The following is a 20024-nucleotide window of genomic DNA, read 5'->3' as shown; positions in this document are numbered from 1 at the left end:
TCATCAAATCAACTGAACAAGGAAACTCAATGCCCATATCATTACTTAAATAACCAACAAAGGCCATGAGTACTTTGTCATTGACTCCCCATAATAGCCAGCAATCATCTAAAAATTAAACCCACATCTTCACATAACATGTATATTGATTTTTTCTAACCAAAAACAATCTTTTTTTTAAATACTCCATACACAAATCCACAAAAATAGGTACATACAGTAACTTACCCAATTAACTGCCCCTCAGCTGACTAACAACATAACTGTCCCCCCCCAAACAATTTTTGCATAACACCGTATTTAACAATTTCAACAAGAATTCAGTGAAAGAAGCTGTATATTAGTCAGACACTTGCAGATAAGCCTTAACTGCTTCAATTACCAAATGATGGTTTATAACTGTATATAAAGATTTAACATCTATACTAAATGCCAGGTACAGGGCGGCCGTGGTGGTGCAGCGGTTAGCATTGTCACCTCACAGCAAGAGGTTCTCCGGTTCAATCCTCGGCTGGGGTGCCTTCTGTGCGGAGTCTGCATGTCCTCCCTGTGGTCACGTGGGTTTCCTCCGGGTGCTCCGGTTTCCTCCCATATCCCAAAGACATGCTGTAGATGGATTGGACACTCTAAATTGGCCCTAGGTGTGAGTGCGTGCATGTGTGTGCCTTCTGTGGAAGGTTGGGTGCCGGGCTAGCAACTTGACACCGTAAAACTCCACTGCCAATCTTGAGCGGACAGGTGATCCGCTGTGGCGACCACTAACCGGGAAAAGCCGAAAGAAGAAGAAGACTACATGTCAAGTACAGGGGACAAAGGTAATATCTGCTTTGGAAAATTCCAGCTTTCAAATCCACCTTTAGTTCTTTCACTAATTTCAAAAAATCCTGGGTGTCCTTAATCCTATGAGGGGCATATACCAATAAAGGCTTAAAACATTCTGTCAAAAAGTTCAGAAATCATTTCAGCTAATAAATTAATTACAGACACAACTGTTCTGCCCAGAACTGATTTTATTAACTAATAAATCTCGGGAAGAAGATAAAAATACTGTATGACCACATCAACCATGGTTAATTCTCTTCTTAAATACTCTTAAATAACACCCGAACACACTACCAGATCCAAAAAGCAGCAATACATTTTTTTTAAATACCACAGTCAGATCAAAACTGCTTCCCGGGCTTGTCCCGCGCTTCGTGTGTGTGCTTCTCCCTGTCTCCGGCTCTCTTGGTGGGAGGCTGGGTCCCAGAGGTCGGAACAGAGGAAGAAGCAGAAGTGGATGTAGAGGCCTCTGAGGAAGGTGGCAGAAGGAGGCCTTTCAAAATCAGTTTGTTCCTCCTGTCGATCAATGCGTGGGGGTTGAAGCCCATGCAGATTGAACAGGAGGCTTCTAGGTGAGGGACACCCAGACAAAACAACACACAGAGTGTGGCCATCAGAAGGAGGGAGCTTATGGCCACACTCTGCGCATTTCTGAAACCCCGGCTTGGGAGTTTCACCCATGGAAACAGAACACTCTACACTCACACACACATGCACACTTAGGGATAGGGAGAAGGAACGGAAAGCAAGGAAAGGGATTTTTTTTTTTAAATTACCAGACCGACGCCAGAGCGCAAAAAGAGTAGGGGACAGAATTAGAGATTAAGGACAAAAAGAGCTAGAAACAGGAGGTGAAACTAGAAAAATAAGTTAAATTCACTCACCAGGAACCTGGAACGACATCTGAGGGGAAGAGGGAGATAAGGAGATTATGGGTAGGGGAGGATCTTGGAGCTCAGATCTGATACTGGAAAATACAGCCGACTCGGATCCGTACTGGATCCGTATTCCCACAGGTTGAAAATCAAATGAAAACAACAACTTCAGATCAATATTTTAAATTAAGAATACAACAAAATTATTTTAAATTCATAACAATTTGAAAATCAGATATGCAGAAAGGAGGTACAAATAATAATCATTTATTTAAAACAATTTCATGTGCACCTAAATTATAATCAGACAAATTAACAATCAATGTCTCGACTCTGACATTCTGATCCACCATCCTTTGGAAAACATCTTTTTGTACATGTCAGGAGCAGCCTTTGAATATACCATTGTTAAAGTATAACATGAGCATTTACAGTCCTTGCAGTATAGCTGATGACTTAAGTTTTTGCCAGGACAAACATAGCTATTTGTGACAGCACACAATATAGAAATGGAAGCAGGAAGAGCAGTCAACAAATCATAACCATTAAGCGATGAATATTAGCAAGTGGTTAACAAGTACCTACAAACATTTCTGGATATAGGTTCAACTCTCTGCAAATTAAGGGGGGGCCACAACAGACCCCGGGAACTACCACCCCATTAGCCTGACGAGCCTCGTTTGCAAGGCCATGGAATGTATCATCATGGAACTCATAAACAAAGACATTGGAGATCTCCAAACCCTGGACCCCACACAGTTTGGGTTTGTAAAAGGCAGATCATGTCTCCTAAACCTGATAGACTTCTTTAAAGTAGTCACCAAAGCCATAGATGAGGGTAAGGTGGTTCACAGAGCCTATCTAGATCTCGCCGAGGCGTTCGACACCATCCCCCACTCTGGAATTATAGATAAACTCACTAAACTAGGTATAAATCCCTATGTCACAAGATGGGTTGCCAACTGGCTTACTGAAAGAACCCACACTGTGAAAGTAGCAGACTCCAAATCAGACTTAGGACCAGTGACAAGTGGAGTACCACAGGGTTCAGTCCTGGGTCCTCTCCTGTTTGGTGTATCTACTTCTCTGAAGTACAGGCTAACACAGAAGGTCTTTGGCTAACTAAATTTGCAGAGGAGTGCAAACTAGGAGCCATAATTGAAACTCCTAACGATGTGGATATCCTACAAAAGGGCCTCACTGAGACAGATGCCTGGTGTCAAAGACATGGTCTCAAGCACAATGCCAAAAACTGCATTGTCATCCCTTTTGGTAAAAATTCTGTACCCATGAACTACCACATACGCGGTAGTCTACTTAACACCGAAAGTGTGATAACAGACCTTGGGACACAGGTGGACAATAGTCTCTCCTTTGATAATCACATCGCCAAAGTGTTCAATAAATCCTTCTACGTGGTACACCTCATCACAAAAGGTTTCTCATCCAGAAAAAAAGAGGTCATTGTTCCCCTTTACTCATCACTCATTAGACCCATTATAGAGTACAACGCCCCTTTTGGTATGTACCTCACAAGACATTGTTAGAAAAATATGTATTTTGAACATATATAAAGTGCTAGTTTAGAAGCAAATAGTATGTAATGCATTTTATTCTATTTACTATATGGCAGTAAGAATGATCTTACATGTAATTGCTTGAAGCTTTGGAGCTGCAGTGTGTTTGAACTCTGACCCTGGCAGTAGCCAGCTCAGCAAGCTTAAGTTTTTCACTAATGATTATCTGCTGGGTCTGGAAAATGAATGTATAAAGCATTGAAAATCTTTCTTCCTTCCTCTGAGATGGTTGGCCTTGCGAATATTATCAGAGATAAAGCACAGCTGCTAAAAGTAATGTTGTGAGAAGAACAAAGAAGTATATTACAAGACTGAACTGACTATTGTATTAGAGCAGGACTGAAACCTTGAAAGAATAACATTTACAGAAAGACATTACAACTGACCAGGTGCTTTGCAAGGCTGTATTATTCTCATGGGAAAACTTTTAAAAAGTATAACATCAGCTTTTTCTTATGAATAGAATATTGTAGACCATAGTGATGTAGGTGCCCTGTGACTGACCACGTCAGTGAAGTGGGCACAGCTTGAATGTATGACTATATAACATAGTACATTTCCTGTATCATGCCAGACAAAACTCTACACTTGTATTGTATGGTATTTTGCCTCCTGGTGTACACTAGTAAAGTTTTTTGCATCTGAGCCTCCTGTGTTGTCATAATTTGTTTTTATTTAACAGTTTGGTCCTTCGATTGACTGGAAACCCTCGACAGCTACAGATCAGAGTGTACCGGTGGTCGAATACTGCGCAGGAGAAGCTACTGAAACGGTTCTTCTTGAAACACAAAGACCTCCGACTGAATTGTCGTCTTGAGAGGCTGGCCACTTTTCTGATCTGCGGCCGAAGAGCGGTCTCGAACTGGTTGACCCAAGAGGCTCAGGTAGGAAGATTTTTGCCTTTTTTCTGTTTTACATCAGGGACTAGGTTACAGTAAATGTTATTGTCATAGATTTGTTATACAGATCAGGGACAAAAGGAAATTACTGTATATTTTGTCAGAGATCAGGGAAACAGAATAAAGTAGGCAGTTATTCTAGATAAACTGTGTAAGGAACAGAGATATCACGTGGTAAAAAAAGGGTTACGGTTTCTTTTGACATGGGAAATCAGTGCACTAAAAAATCGCGAGATCCATCCCTAACTGATGACGCAAAATATATGCAATTACAACGAGCAGATAATGTAAGGTATTATACAAAATGGGTTAATAAATACGAATTTGACGGTAAATTAAATAAAATTTCGTTAAACTTTTAAAACAGCTTAAATCTGACGCAGAAGGTCAGGTAAAGAAACAACGGCGATTAGGCATTCTTCAGGCACATAGGTGGATTGAGGAAGTGAACCGAAGGGAACAGAAAATTAAAAATGCGAAAACATTATTTTTAGACAAAGAGGATAATAATACAGTAATAGCGACGGCCCCTCCGCCCCCTCCAATGCCTTTTTTAGGATATGAAGCAGGAGGACAGGCTAGTCCACCTCCACGTTATCCTGAAGTTGCAGGAGCATTAAAACCATTTGTTAGAGAACCCATTGAAACTAGGTCCCGGACACGTAAAACACTTAGGGACGCAGATTTATATCAAATAGGGAGAGACTCACTAGAAGAGAGTGAAGAAATCTGTCCACTAATCGAGGTACCAAATCCTCAGGCAGGGCAAGAAGGGCAGGACCCCACTCTCCTAGTATATAGACCATGGACACCGGAGGACATTCGAAAAGCTACAGAGGGAATCCCTCATCCGAAGATTAATTACAAAAAGTTTATACAAGATTTACAAGGTATGAGACTAAGTTACCACTTGAATGGGGAAGAAGTAGAAAGGGTAGTTAGACAGATTGTAGGTCCAGACTGGCACATGATTTGTGGCACCTGGAACTCTCGTAACGAAGATCTTAAACCACTCCCCTATAGTGACGCGGAATTAGACACCAGAGTGAAAGGTCTTACAGACCGAATCTCTGAAAAATGGAAACCTAGAGCAGATTGGACTTGCATTAACCAATGCATACAACAAGATAATGAAACTGTAGATGGGTACTATGGTAGATTATTGGAATGTTTCAATAACCATAGTGGTATGACTATTCCTGAAAGTCAGACGAATGATAGCTCATATGAACAGCAACTGAAAAATGCATTTTTGAAAGGTTGCATTGCACCTATCAGTAGTTTTATTACAAAGCATATGATAGATCACCGAACAAGCAGGCTACAAGCCTTACTTGAGTATGCTAGACATGCTGAAAGACACTTTAATAGTAAAAAGAAAAAGAAAACACAGGTCTTCACAGCTGAAGATGGAGCAGAAGTCTTTGTAGTACAGTCGAGTAAAAAGGGTAAGAAAAATACCCAGGGTAATAAACAATCTGACAAAAGGTCAGAGGATTTTGAAGAGAGAAAAAAGAAAGGTGAGTGCTTTAAGTGCGGTAACAAAGGACATTTAGCAAGGGATTGCAGGCTAAATAAAAAGGCGACTGCAGAAGATAAAGGTGATGAGGACTGACTATATGATGGTGATGACAATCAAAAATCATCAGGAAAGGTTAACAGACAAAGGACAAATGTAAATGTAGTGGAAGGAACAGAGGAAGTGCAAGCAGATGTAGAGGATGAAGAAAGTGAAGTTTTAGACTTAGCATTATTGAGCTTGGAGCTCTATTTGGCAGACACAAAACCGGAAGTTACACTTCTGGTGGAAGGAAGGGAAGTGAAATTCTTGTGTGACTCAGGAGCATCACGAACTTTGATACACCCTTCAAAGTTACCAGAATATTCTGAATCACCTGACTATATATTAGTGAAAGCAGCAAATGGACAGCTATATAGGGAGCCACTCTCCCATGATATAGCAATAACTGACCCTGTTTCAGGTATGACTCAGAAAAGTAAAATTGTAGTTTCTGCAAAATGTCCAGTAAACTTACTGGGAAGAGACCTTGTGCAAATATTTGGCATAGCAGTAGTTCCTACTATGCAGGGTATGGAAGCACAAAGACAAATGGATACTTTTGTGGTGCGATCGGAGGGTGAAACTTTTTACTGGTACAGCCAGGACCTAGTTACGACTGGTCCAGGGGCAGTAACCGAGGAACTGATGAATGTAGCCATCAGTAAGGTCCCCTCCCTTGACACTGACCAACAGCATTTGTTACATTGTACTCTATACTACTGTAGCATGCCAGGACCTGATAAGGAATATGAGCAAGAATTGTTCAAAAATCCTGCTAACAGATTAGTATTACGAACCTTATATTGGGATACTGAGGGAAACAGTGTAGTAAGCTGTTCACTACCACAGGAATTCATGAAACTGTACAAATCTAACAGACTGCCACATGTCAGCTTGACAAAGAGCAAAGATTTGAGATGGGCAGATTTAGGAGAAAAAGTAACAAAATGGGAAAAACAAACTGATTTAGAATTATCAGAACAGGGAGTACAAAAACAGAAATTGAATTGGCTAACACAGACACGACCAGCTGTACACTTACAAACCAGTGAAGACAGCTGATTAGCATTCTTGTTAGAAGAAGAAAAAGCCTTGTGCGATATACCAAACATTCTTTGGTCAACAGGTAAATCAGATGTAGGACCTATTCAAACAGCAGGTCCAGTAACCATTACACCAAAATCGGCATTTAGACCACAAAAAAGACAATACCCCTTGAGGAAGGATGCAGAGCAGGGAATCAAGCCTATAATAGCAGCATTACTCAAGGAAGGAGTACTGGTAGAATCTCTAGATTCACCATGTAATACCCCTCTATTTCCTGTTAAAAAAGCAAACTGGGAATGGCGGATGGTACAGGATTTACAAGCCTTTAAGGCCCCTGAGCCAGTGGTAAACATTACTCAAACCGCTGAATCACTTACAAATGCCTTCTACCAGCACCTACAGGACTGCATGGATCAGGCAATCCCAAACAAAACTAAGACTCTTTGTACCAAAGGCAAGCATCCAGTCTGGTGGACCCCAGCCATAAACAAGCTCTACAACAAAAGGAGGAAGCTACTACAAGATAGAGCAAAATCCTTGAAAGGTAAGACACATTTGATCATTATAAGTAAAAAACTAAGAGCTCTCATAAAATCATCCAAGGCAAATTTTGAGAGAAAAATCGCCAAGGACTCAAAAGACAATCATAAGGCCTTCTTTAGCTATGTTAGAAACCTAGGAGGAAACTCCCAGATATGCTCAGAATTAATTCAAAATGATGTGAAGATCAGTGCAAACTTCTCCCCCCCCTCCCCCCCAAAACGAGAGATATCTATACCAGAGGATTGTAGCCCCCCAAACATCTCCAACGCCCAGGTGAGAACTGCTCTCTCCAAAGCAAAAAACACAGCATCCATGGGACCGGATGGTGTCCCCGGCTGTGTGCTCCACGAACTCAATGAAGAATTAAACCCGCAGTTAGGACAGCTGTTTAATCTTAGCCTCACCTCAGGATACGTACCCAAGGAGTGACACACGGCGACTGTGGTCCCACTTCACAAGGGCGGTGCCTCCACCGACCCTGGAAATTACCGTCCCATTAGCTTGACAAGCCTTATCTGCAAAGCCATGGAGAGGATCATAATGGAACTCATAAATAAAGACATAGGGAACTTGCAGACTTTGGATCCAACCCAGTTTGGCTTTGTCAAAGGCAGATCATGCCTTTTAAACTTGGTTGACTTTTTCGAGACAGTCACCAAGGCCATTGATGAGGGAAAGGCAGTCCATACAGCCTACCTTGACCTGGCAAAGGCCTTCGACACAATACCCTACTCAGGTATCATCGAAAAACTCATCAGCTTGAATGTAAACCCATACATCACAAGATGGGTTGCAAACTGGCTAAGTGACAGAACCCACAGGGTCAGAGTTGCTGGAGCCATGTCAGACTCAAAGCCTGTCACAAGTGGTGTCCCACAGGGCTCAGTCCTGGGTCCACTCTTGTTCGGCATCTACTTTTCTGAAGTAAAAGCAAGCGCAGGAGGGTTATGGCTGACAAAGTTTGCAGATGACGCAAACTGGGCGCCATAGTCGAAAACACATCTGACACAGATATCCTTCAGAAGGGCCTCACAGAAACGGATAACTGGTGCCAGAGCCATGGCCTAAAGTTAAATGCCAAGAAATGCATAGTCATACCCTTCGGGAAAAACAAGGTTACCCCTAGCTACCATATAGGTGGCAATCCACTGAGCACAGAAGAAGTCATCAGGGGTCTGGGGACCCAGGTTGACAGTAGCCTTTCGTTTGACACTCATGTTGCTAAAGTAGTTGGGAAAACCTTCTACATTGCCCACCTGATCATGAAGGGATTCACATCTAGATCAAGGGAGGTCATCATCCCCCTGTACTCATCACTCATTAGACCTATGATTTAGTACAATGCCCCATTCGGAATGTATCTGACCCGACACCTGCAGCAGCTGGAAAGGCCCCAAAAGTTCCTCACCAAAAGGATAAAGGGTCTCAAAAATATGTCTTATGCTGCCCGACTGAAAGAACTCCAGCTCTATTCAGTCTCATACCGCTTGCTCAGAGGTGACCTGTGCCTGACATATAAGGCCATGTCAAACCCTGATTTGACGAATATGCTTCACCTCAAAAAATCTAGATCCCTCAGAACCACAAGGGCGGGAGACTTAAACCTTGACACAGTTATTAATAGAACGTGCTGGAGGGACAGATTCATCACCCAGAGACTCCCTATGCTGTGGAACAAAATCCCGGTACATGTGAGGCAGAGCACCTCGCTGGCCTTGTTCAAGAGGAATCTTGACCAATGGATGGGAGATCGCAGATATACCCCAGGGATTACTTCAGTGTCACTGCTTGACAGAGGCACAGCAAAATAATAGGCATAGTTTTATTCAAACTAAAGGGGTGGCGAAAGCCAAATAACTATGGGCTAGGCTTATAAATGCCCTTGGGCAGATAGCCTAGTATGAACCTATGAACCTATAATAATACCCAGAGCACCTACGTGCCAGACCCACACACCTTGTTGAACGATTTAAAGCCACAACAAAAATATTTTACTGTGGTAGATATAAGCAATGCTTTCTTTTCAATACCTATACATCCTGATAGCCAGTATTGGTTTGCATTTACATTTCAGGGTAAAAGATATACCTATACTTGGCTACCGCAGGGATAGTGTGAAAGTCCAACGATATTTGCACAAGAAATGGCTAGCAACCTGGCAGGATTTACTCCACCAGGAGGTAGTCAGATTCTACTTTATGTAGATGATATCTTGCTAGCAGCCCCCACCCAACAGCAATGCAAGGAAGATACAATAGCATTATTGAAATTTTTAGCAGCATAAGGACACAAAGTAAACAAAAGTAAGTTACAACTTTGGAATAAACAAGTTAGATACCTAGGATATGTAATATCCAATGAAGGGAGAATACTAGACGAAGATAGAAAAACAGCGATTTTACAGGCACCTAAACCAACAACCAAGAAGGAAATGATGTCCTTCTTGGGAACGACTAATTTTTTTCGAAGTTGGATATCAAACTATGCTTTAGAATCTGCTCCATTGGCCGATTTAATATATAAAACACCAATGGCAGCACAAGATGTATTACAATGGACACCTGAAGCAGAAACAGCTTTCTGCAGACTGAAACAATTGATAGCTTCATCATTAGTTTTAGGACTTCCAAATTATCACAAAAGATTTTTTCAAACTGTAGATTGTAAACAGGGATACATGACGTCAGTTCTGACGCAACAGCATGGGAGTAAGCAACGCCCCATAGCTTATTATTCCTCACAGTTAGATCCACTGGCACGATCATTGCCTCACTGTGTGCAAGCAGTAGTCGCAGCTGCAATGGCAGTACAGGCTTCAGCCTCTGTGGTGTTATTCCACCCTCTCACATTGAGAGTGCCTCATGCAGTTGCGATAATTTTACTGCAAGAAAAAATAGCATATCTATCTCCTGCTAGACATCTTTCTTGTATGACCATACTGCTGAGCCAACCTCATATGGTAATTGAACGTTGTACAACATTAAATCCATCAACGTTACTTCCAACTCCTGTGGATGGCACACCACACAGTTGCCTGCAGGAAATTGAGCAAATAACTTTGCCCAGACAAGACCTCACTGATATGCCCTTGGATGATGCCGAGGTGACATTTTATGTGGACGGTTCATGCAAAAAGGGTCCTACAGGGAAGAATCTAGTAGGATATGCAGTAGTCACAGATACAGAGATTTTAGAAGCTCAACCCTTACAGCATAACCTGTCTGCTCAAGCAGCAGAATTGATAGCCTTAACACGGGCTTGCACTCTAGCGAAAGACAAATGTGTGAACATATATACTGACAGTCAGTATGCTTTCTCTACAGTGCATGTTTTTGCGCAGCAATGGAAAAATAGGGGAATGATAACATCCACTGGCAAACCGATTAATCATGTGCAACTTATTTTGAATTTATTAGATTCTATTCAGTTACCTACCAAAGTAGCTATTTGTAAATGTGTAGCTCATACAAAACAACAGGATTCGATTTCAAAAGGTAATGCACGAGCTGATGCAGCTGCAAAGCAAGCAGCCTCAGACTCAGAAACTTTACTTTTAAATGAGGAATTACAACCCTCTGAGATTTTAGATTTAGAAATGTTGAAAACAATGCAGACATTAACTACAAAAACTGAGAAACAGAAATGGGAGAGACGAGGTGCAATCCTCGAAAATGGACTGTACATCTCCAAAGAGAAAAAGCCAATATTGCCGTCTGATTTATTTAGATATGCAGCTTTGTTGAGCCATGGGCAGAGCCATGTCTCAACAGGGGGGATGGTACAGTTAGTAAATCGAATATTCCAAACATATGGGTTCACGAACTTTACACAAACATTTTGTGCAGCATGTCATATTTGTAACAAACATCATGCACAAGGAGCATTCAAACCCAAGCAAGGGAGTTTTCCTACACCACCATACCCGTTCAATACTATCTGTATGGATTTCATAGAACTAAGCAAGTGTGAAGGGAAAAAATACTGTTTAGTGATTATAGACATGTTTTCCAAATGGGTAGAAGCTTTTCCTACTAAAAATCCAGATGCAGCAACAGTAGCAAAAGCTCTAATAAAAGAAATAATTCCTAGATTTGGCATACCGGAAAGAATCTATAGTGACAATGGGACACACTTTGTTAATCAGACGATTCAGCAACTTGGGAGATTCTTTGGGATCTCCTTGAAGAATCATTGTGCTTACCATCCACAGTCTGCAGGACTGGTGGAAAGGTACAATGGAATTTTAAAAAGCAAGTTGAGGAAGTTAATGAATGAAACACAGAAGAATTGGATTTGCTGTTTGCCTTTGGCACTGCTGAGCATGAGAACAGTTCCAAATGTAAAGGGTTTGACCCCCTTTGAAGTGATATTTGGAAGGGCATATTATGTGCCACAGTGGAAAGCTCTCATGCCTGCAGAGCTAGAGGCTGACAGCTCATTAGCTAGTTACATGAGGAAATTGTTAACAAATAAAACTGTTTTTGCAGTTGAACTCTTTTTCAGATAAGGAACAGACCAGACCATTAGAAGCGGTGCTGACCCATGGGTCCTGGGTGTGGCTGAAGGTCATAAAGAAGAAGAACTGGACAAGTCCGAAGTGGGAAGGTCCGTATCAGGTACTGTTGGCGATGCCTACTGCAGTTAAAGTTGCTGAGAGGTCGTCCTGGGTCCACCTGACGCACTGTAAACCGTAAAGAATTTTCAGCTTGATAAACATTTTGTGACTGATACACAACAAAAGCAGAATGGCCAAGAGCAAAATGAGTAAAAATACAAACTAACCCCGAAGATATTGTTTAACCATCTTGCTAACTATACATCTATTGACTATGATTGTGGTGACTTTCCTTTTGTTGTGGTTTTTCCTGCATATAACCGTACAAATGAAAGTGGAGAAACGTGATGAACTGTCTATAGACTGGCATCCAAACTTTAACACATACCTAACTATGAAGCGTGTATATGTAGAGACTATGAACATTTCAAACTGCTGGGTTTGTACTGCTATACCAACAGCATATGGAGGACTGTTGATGTCCGCTGTCCCCTTGGGGATAAATGAGACTTGGGAAAACTTACTTTTTGATTCAGGTTCTGTGAGATCACAGGACAAGATTGCATTGTATTTGCCTATTACACAGAGAGGAATTGTTTGTTTCTATAAAAACGACACACTCCAAGTAGGTTGGAGTAACTGTAACATAACTGTATCTTATAAATGCTATATTAAGGCTAGAGATAAAACTACTAGTTGTAGCACAAATTATGATTCATATTTGAGCTTAATGAAAACAACAATAAAAGATGTGCAGAGAAATCCTGAATTGCATAAACAATTGTCTGTTATAGACAAGAAAATGTTTCATTCAGAGTTAACCCGCATCAGTACTAAAGTAGAAAACTGTTATTTTGTTTGTGGGAAAAAAGCATACAAATGGCTACCTGAGAATTGGTCCAGCAGTTGTTTTTTGGGTTACCTGGTTCCAGCTATAACGCATACTGCAGAATTACCTCTAGGTAAGATACGAAACGTAAGAGATGTAGCCCGAAAATCTGGGAATTCAGTCGAAAAACCTGTAAATCCAGTGGGAAAAATCGAAGCTGGCTGGAAGGATCATCAATCCGAGAAAGATAAAGAGAAATTGACTCATATGGACTTGAGTGATAGTGTTATATCCTGGGCTGGAATATTTCCAGCCTATGGAGCAGTTAAATCAATCTGGGAGCTGAGAAAATTGTCAAAGCTTCTCGAAGTAATGAGTAATGCAACTTTTTCCGCTCTCGAACTTGTGACTGATGAACTGAATGCAATGAGAACTGTTGTGCTACAAAATCGAATGGCTCTTGACTTCACCCTAGCGGCGAGAGGTGGTACGTGAGCGCTTATCAAAGAAGAATGCTGTGCGTTCATACCAGACAATCGACACGAGATAAATGATCACCTAGAGGTAATACAGCAGGTATCGGCCATGACTGAACCAGGCCCAAACCCACTGACGAACTTTTTCCAGAGTCTATTTGGTGGGTGGGGTTCAATCCTAATGAATATTTTGATTGCTATTTGTGTTGGTCTGCTCTTATTAGGAGCATGTGTCTGTTGTGACATTCCCTGTATGAAAAGATTAGTCAAAGAATTTGTTGATATATCTGTAACTGAGACTTTGTACCAAGACATTGAACTGGAGCTATTGGTTCCAAATGAAATTCTTTCCGAAATATAAACCAAATGACTTGCCTAGTTGAAAGTCATTAAAGGAGAAGGCTAGGGAACGATATGATATTGTTTATGTTTCTGAATAGAATAAAAAGTATTAAAAGGGAGGAAAATGTTAGAAAAATATGTATTTTGAACATATATAAAGTGCTAGTTTAGAAGCAAATAGTATGTAATGCATTTTATTCTATTTACAATATGGCAGTAAGAATGATCTTACATGTAATTGCTTGAAGCTTTGGAGCTGCAGTGTGTTTGAACTCTGACCCTGGCAGTAGCCAGCTCAGCAAGCTTATGTTTTTCACTAATGATTATCTGCTGGGTCAGGAAAATGAATGTATAAAGCATTGAAAATCTTTCTTCCTTCCTCTGAGATGGTTGGCCTTGCGAATATTATCAGAGATAAAGCACAGCTGCTAAAAGTAATGTTGCGAGAAGAACAAAGAAGTATATTACAAGACTGAACTGACTATTGTATTCGAGCAGGACTGAAACCTTGAAAGAATAACATTTACAGAAAGCCATTATAACTGACCAGGTGCTTTGCAAGGCTGTATTATTCTCATGGGAAAACTTTTAAAAAGTATAACATCAGCTTTTTCTTATGAATAGAATATTGTAGACCATAGTGATGTAGGTGCCCTGTGACTGACCACGTCAGTGAAGTGGGCACAGCTTGAATGTATGACTATATAACATAGTACATTTCCTGTATCATGCCAGACAAAACTCTATACTTGTATTGTATGGTATTTTGCCTCCTGGTGTACACTAGTAAAGTTTTTTGCATCTGAGCCACCTGTGTTGTCATAATTTGTTTTTATTTAACAGACATCTACAACAACTGGAAAGGCCGCAAAAATACCTCACAAAGAGGATTACTGGCCTCAAACAGATGCCTTATGCAGACCGTCTAACTCCAGCTTTACTCTGTCGCATATCGCCTACTCAGAGGCGATCTCTGCCTAACATACAAAGCTATGTCAAACCCAGAGTTGTTGGACATGCTCCACTTAAAGAAATCCCAATCCCTCCGAGCTACATGCTCTAGGGACCTAAACCTTGTCACCACAATAAACAGAACATGCTGGAGGGATAGATTCCTGTCCCAGATACTTCCCATACTCTGGAACAGACTACCTATCTATGTCAAACAGAGCTCCTCATTAGCACTCTTCAAGAAAAATCTTGATGATTGGATGGGTAATAGGAAATTCACCCCGGGGATCACTTCTGTGGTTCTGCTTGACAGGGGCACAGGAAAATAATTTTCTTGTGTGGCGAAAGCCAGAGTAATTTTTGGCTAGGCTTGTATAGGCCCTAGGGCCAATAGCCTAGTACATACCTATGAACCTATAAAAAAAATAATCAAAATGAATGATAATTCTAACACCTGAGTTGGCTACCAGCTTTTGAAAATAGTTGGAAAAACTAACTCACAAACTGATTAATTTTTCACTGATGGCAACTTATGAAACTGAAAACTGTAGGTTGCTTAACTATTTACTGTTGCTGCATTCTATAAACATTTTGTAATGCCAGGTACAAGGGACCAAAGTAATATCTGCTTCGGAAAATTTTAGCTTTCAAATGAGCAAAATTAGTCTAACAAAAAAGTCACACAGCAGTAAAGATAATTTTATATCCATGTATACGCTAGTTAAAGCTCCACACATGGGTATATGTATATATATATATATATATATATATATATATATATATATATATATTGATGACAAGAAAAAGATTCACTGTTTACTTCCATATTGTAAATGATATGATTTACCACATAATTATCATCCTGCAGGTGACTGCATTATAGCTGCTGAGATCTATATGAGGATAGCAAACATTTTTTTTATTAACATTTTATACTAAACCGTAAAAGCCAAGTGTTTTCAAATTCAAACATCCATTTTTTTCCAAAATTCATTGAACATCTTCGCTTTAAATTGTAGGTGTTTACTTCCACATTACCACCACTATTCACTGAATTATAATCTTCTTCAGGGTCACATACACTCACTCATTTCCCACATTCAGCTATATTATATTGAGTTTTGCAAGCTAAAATACAGTTTTGTGATCTTTTTAGTAATTAGCATTAGTTGCACTAAACTTAAATAAACAGTATAGTCCTGTATCTGTAACTGTTAGCTTTATCCCTAGCCTTGTTAGAACATTATTCATGTATTGCAAACTTATGTTTTAATTTATTATGCTTTATTAATAGACCCCAACAGGTTCCCACTGCACCTCAATGACTGTATTTACCAAGATCATCACATATTTCAGCCTGTATTTGTTGGCTCTACTAAGAGTCCTCAGAAGATCTGATATCAGTATCTCATAATTGACAACTTGAGCAAACTTGTAAAATATGCATCCAAGCTTGTGAAATTCTGAACAAGTGACAAAAAAGGCTAAAGAAAATGTGAGGAAGCATTTTTTGTAGGGAACAACCCCCTGACCCCAACACATGTGGGGCTTCATGCAAATACTCCCTTTTACATTCTCACATTAAGGTCACTTTACCTTAGAGAGACTGATACAAGGTGTGCTTTGTCTTCTCCCGAGAAGCTGTGACACTGCAGCAACCAATAGACACTACAGCTCATGCTGTAAGACATTGCTCCTATCTAAGTATGCAACTGCACACAAGTGACAGCCCCCTTCAGATATTATGCTTCAGCAATTAGGAAATAAGCAACTAACTACAAGCCACATTTGTCATGTATTCAGCCACCCACTCCCCAATCTGCCCTTCTAACATGGAGTTTTCCTACTAAGAAGTACACATTTGTAACATGTTGGTATAATTACTGCAAGCTGCTTAAGTTAGGTTTTGGGGGCTGACGGCAGGGAGTTGGCATGGCCAAATTGAACACATGCTTGGAATCCTACTTCTTCCCTATTTCTGGATATGCACAGGACATTGATATGAATCTATGTACTGTTTATTCTAGCTAACCTTCTAATAAGAACCATTGAGAAGACACACAGCCAACACTAGGTGTTGCAGTTCACTAGATTCTAAATATAAATCAAGTGTTGAATGATCTATTGTTGACCCAATTTCTTCCCTACTAATCTAAAATATGTTGGGGCTTGCTTCTTAATCTTCATTGCCACAGACAATCCTCTTGTCACTCCAGAGGTATATTGGCATGCATTTACATGCAATATTCCTTTAGTTAATAATTAGAAGTGCTCTCAAAGCTAACTCATTACATTACCTTGTGCAGGGAAGACATACTTGTCTGATGATCTGTATTCACAGAATGTAATTTGCTGGCTGTAGATTATGAACTGTTCCCAATGATAGACTGGGCACATTCAGTGTAGTGACACTCATATGGAAATACTATGATGGAGTACTAAAGGATGTTGTATTTGTTTACTCACCTCAGACTGCCTTCTGTTCTATATTTTCACTACATAGATGCCTCACACTATAGGTTTAACTTGTTAACAGTCTGCCTCATAACTTTAGTGCAGCAAGCAAAGCCACCATTTATATGTATAAAAACATTATACTAGTAAAGCAGCATGACGTAGTGAGAGTACTGCGCCAAAACTGAAATTTAAGAATTCATTTAATATTATATCTCTCCCTTCCCATAGACACCAACTCAAGCAATATCTGTTTGATGAAAACTACTTGCAATGCTTCTCAAACTGAAGGATAACTTGGAAAAGATAAACCCTCTATTGTCCCCTATAAACCCACCTTCTAACTTCCCTGTCAGCTTTGACATATCCTGAGAATCTCTTATCTGCTATATTCATCATACCTTTCCTATACTCTTCTAACATACTCATACCGTTTCACATTCCTATCCCTCTTCTCTCCTTCACCCTTTTTTCTCCCAACCCATCTTATTTGCACATAATATAAATACTATATATCTGCTCCTAATGTTTTTTTATCTTTCATTATCTGTACTGCTCACTGTATTAGTTCTTCTCACTGTGATATGCTAATACATGTTTACTTTACTGTGTAATAATTGCTGTAACCACATACACTATACTTTGCTGTCTTCATGCTAATCCCCAGGTTGAACCTGAAAATTGTTCATTTGGATCAGAGTTCTGCTCTGTTAACAATCAAACATTCTACAGCACATCTATCAAATGGACACTGAACAGTTGAAATGCACTTACCTGTAGTGGTTGATGCAGCATTTTTCAGGATTGGATTCCAACAAATACATGGGCCAACCATTCAGAAAGTGAAGACTTCTGGACATCAGTAAAAAATGAAAGTACATGAAAAATGTATTTTTCAAAAGTAAACATTTACTTTTTCTAAAACAAAATTTAGGTATGACTACTTATGTTTTTCTAACCATATATTCTCCCTTTTAGGAGCACCCTAGAAATAAACATAAATGCATAAAATTGGTTATACTTTTCACAAATGAGTATTCATACACTAAATACTTTGTGTCAGATTTACCGGGACCCAAACAGTTTAGAAATTTGCAGCAAGGCTTGTCTGCCAAAAATGCCTATGCATGCTCATTATAACAATAGGAGAGGAAACTGACTTTTTTCAGGCTTGTAAGTACTATTCCACTGACAACTATGTTTTTTTTTTGTCATTGCTAAGTTTTTCCTTCTAGGCTCAAGAACTCTGGTGGACATATTTGTGACCCCCACCACACTATATTTTTTTTGACTGATACTGGACTGTTTACTTGTTAGTGTTACAATGTTGTACTGTGAAAGTTTTGCACAGATAAAACTGATTTGTAATGGCTAATAAAAGGAGGGCCAAACAGATATACAGCTGATTCATACTATAACCTAGTATTCAACAGATGTTAATTTTCTGAATTTGTGTTTTAGTAATAGCTTGGAAGTCTTGGTCAAAAGACAAGTCACAAACCAAACTACAATTTTTAAAACACATCAGGAATCAAGCCAGATGTCAAATAAGGATGGATAGAAAGTTATACTATACCACATTTCAAGGAACCCAGCGAAACAACTCTAAACTATTCTGGACATCAATGAACTTTGTAAACCCTGGACAGGCTACCCAACCACCCCAATTACATCTAACTAAATTGACAGTGTTGACCGTCAATTCAACTCACATTTCATTCAAGCATCAGCTTCCTAAAAAAAAAAAAAAAAAAAAAACATCAACTCTTCTATCCAAGTTCTTCTTCAACTAAGTAACTACCATAATGTGCCCACCATTAATGCAGCTCCTACCCACACTATAAAAAAAAATTCTAAAACTAAAACCTACTATTCTGGCACCAGATAACCTACTTGCTGAGTACTTACAAATGGCACCAGATACTTTAGCCTTCACCATTTTATTCTGATAAACTAATCTATTAAAGAAAAATATGACCCAACACTCTTGAAAAAGAAAAAACACATTGTGCATCTTCACAAAGGTGAAAAATCCAGAGACATCCCAAACTATAGACCAATCACAATCCTATCTCCCTTATCCAAAGGATTCTTGAGAGATGCATTTATTTTCAGTTTTTAAACTTCTCTCTGATAATAACTTCCTCTCCTCACCTCAGCATAGATTTCATCCTTTCCACGGCACAACTGCTTATGGAGGACAATGAGAGCACTTTATTTCATTTTATGTTTATTGTTTTTCTTTTCTGTACATGTTTCTATTATTTAAGCTGTCTTTATCTTTATTTTCATTCTAAATACTGTCATTTAATTCTTGCAAGAAGTCATTACTAATCAAGCATGTATTAAAGTTTTTAAGCTTTGCAGGGGTTGTAATCATTTTGAGAACGTTTATAAAAAGAATAAATTGTTGCAGCAAGAGCCGAGTGTTTCAGAGGTGAAAGAACAGTGCAACGATGAAATTGAACTGCACACATTGAATACAGCACATGCTTCACGTAGTGTTGAAGTAACCAGTAACTTCACTAATTACAGTGCATTTTAGTTAAAGCTGCTAATGACAGTAAGGAGAAATGCTGACCCAAGAAAGTTGTTTATGAAAGGAATGTCAGTCTTATTCAGGCTACATACTGGAAAAAAACAGTAAATTGACAGAACCTACTTATAGGTACAGAATTTAAATAATAAACTGTTCATGTTAGCTTGAATGTTGTCCTCAAGTCATAATGACCTGTGGATCAAGTTTGACTAGACTGAGTAAAATGCAAAAGGTACAGGCAGTTGTTTCAATTGTCCCTGTAAGGCCAGTTAAAGTAATCATACTCTTGAGGTGAAAAAGCTGAAAGACACAAACAAACTTGAGGTGAAAGTTTTGTGAAGCTCTTAGCATGGTTAAAATAATTCATACTGTACAGTTCCAAAGTGACATATTAGCTAACACAATCTATAACAGAAGGGTTCTGATAAGTCAGGCTGAGCAAAGCTAGTTCCCAACTGTGTACCTTTAATACACAATGTGTCAGTGGTAAATTATGGAGTTTCTCATCATTTGGAATCTGATTGGTTCTGGAAGTGTTCCAGACAGCAAATATA

The 20024-nt window shown here is 39.5% G+C and overlaps 1 protein-coding gene across 1 annotated transcript in view; it reads right to left on the bottom strand.

Annotated features, from left to right (window-relative positions):
* Positions 1-20024, bottom strand: part of LOC122807687 — a 1034636-nt gene that overhangs the window by 472852 nt on the left and 541760 nt on the right. Inside the window, exon 9 of the mRNA XM_044078639.1 lies at positions 17706-17783. Within this exon, the coding sequence (XP_043934574.1) occupies positions 17706-17783 (78 nt within the window). The remainder of the gene's footprint in view (positions 1-17705; positions 17784-20024) is intronic.

Source organism: Protopterus annectens, chromosome 7.part1 (genome assembly GCF_019279795.1).
Source record: "Protopterus annectens isolate FY-2018-M chromosome 7.part1, PAN1.0, whole genome shotgun sequence".
Taxonomy (NCBI): domain Eukaryota; kingdom Metazoa; phylum Chordata; order Ceratodontiformes; family Protopteridae; genus Protopterus; species Protopterus annectens.
Note: the sequence above shows the minus strand (reverse complement) of the source record. Positions and strands in the feature narration are given on the sequence as shown.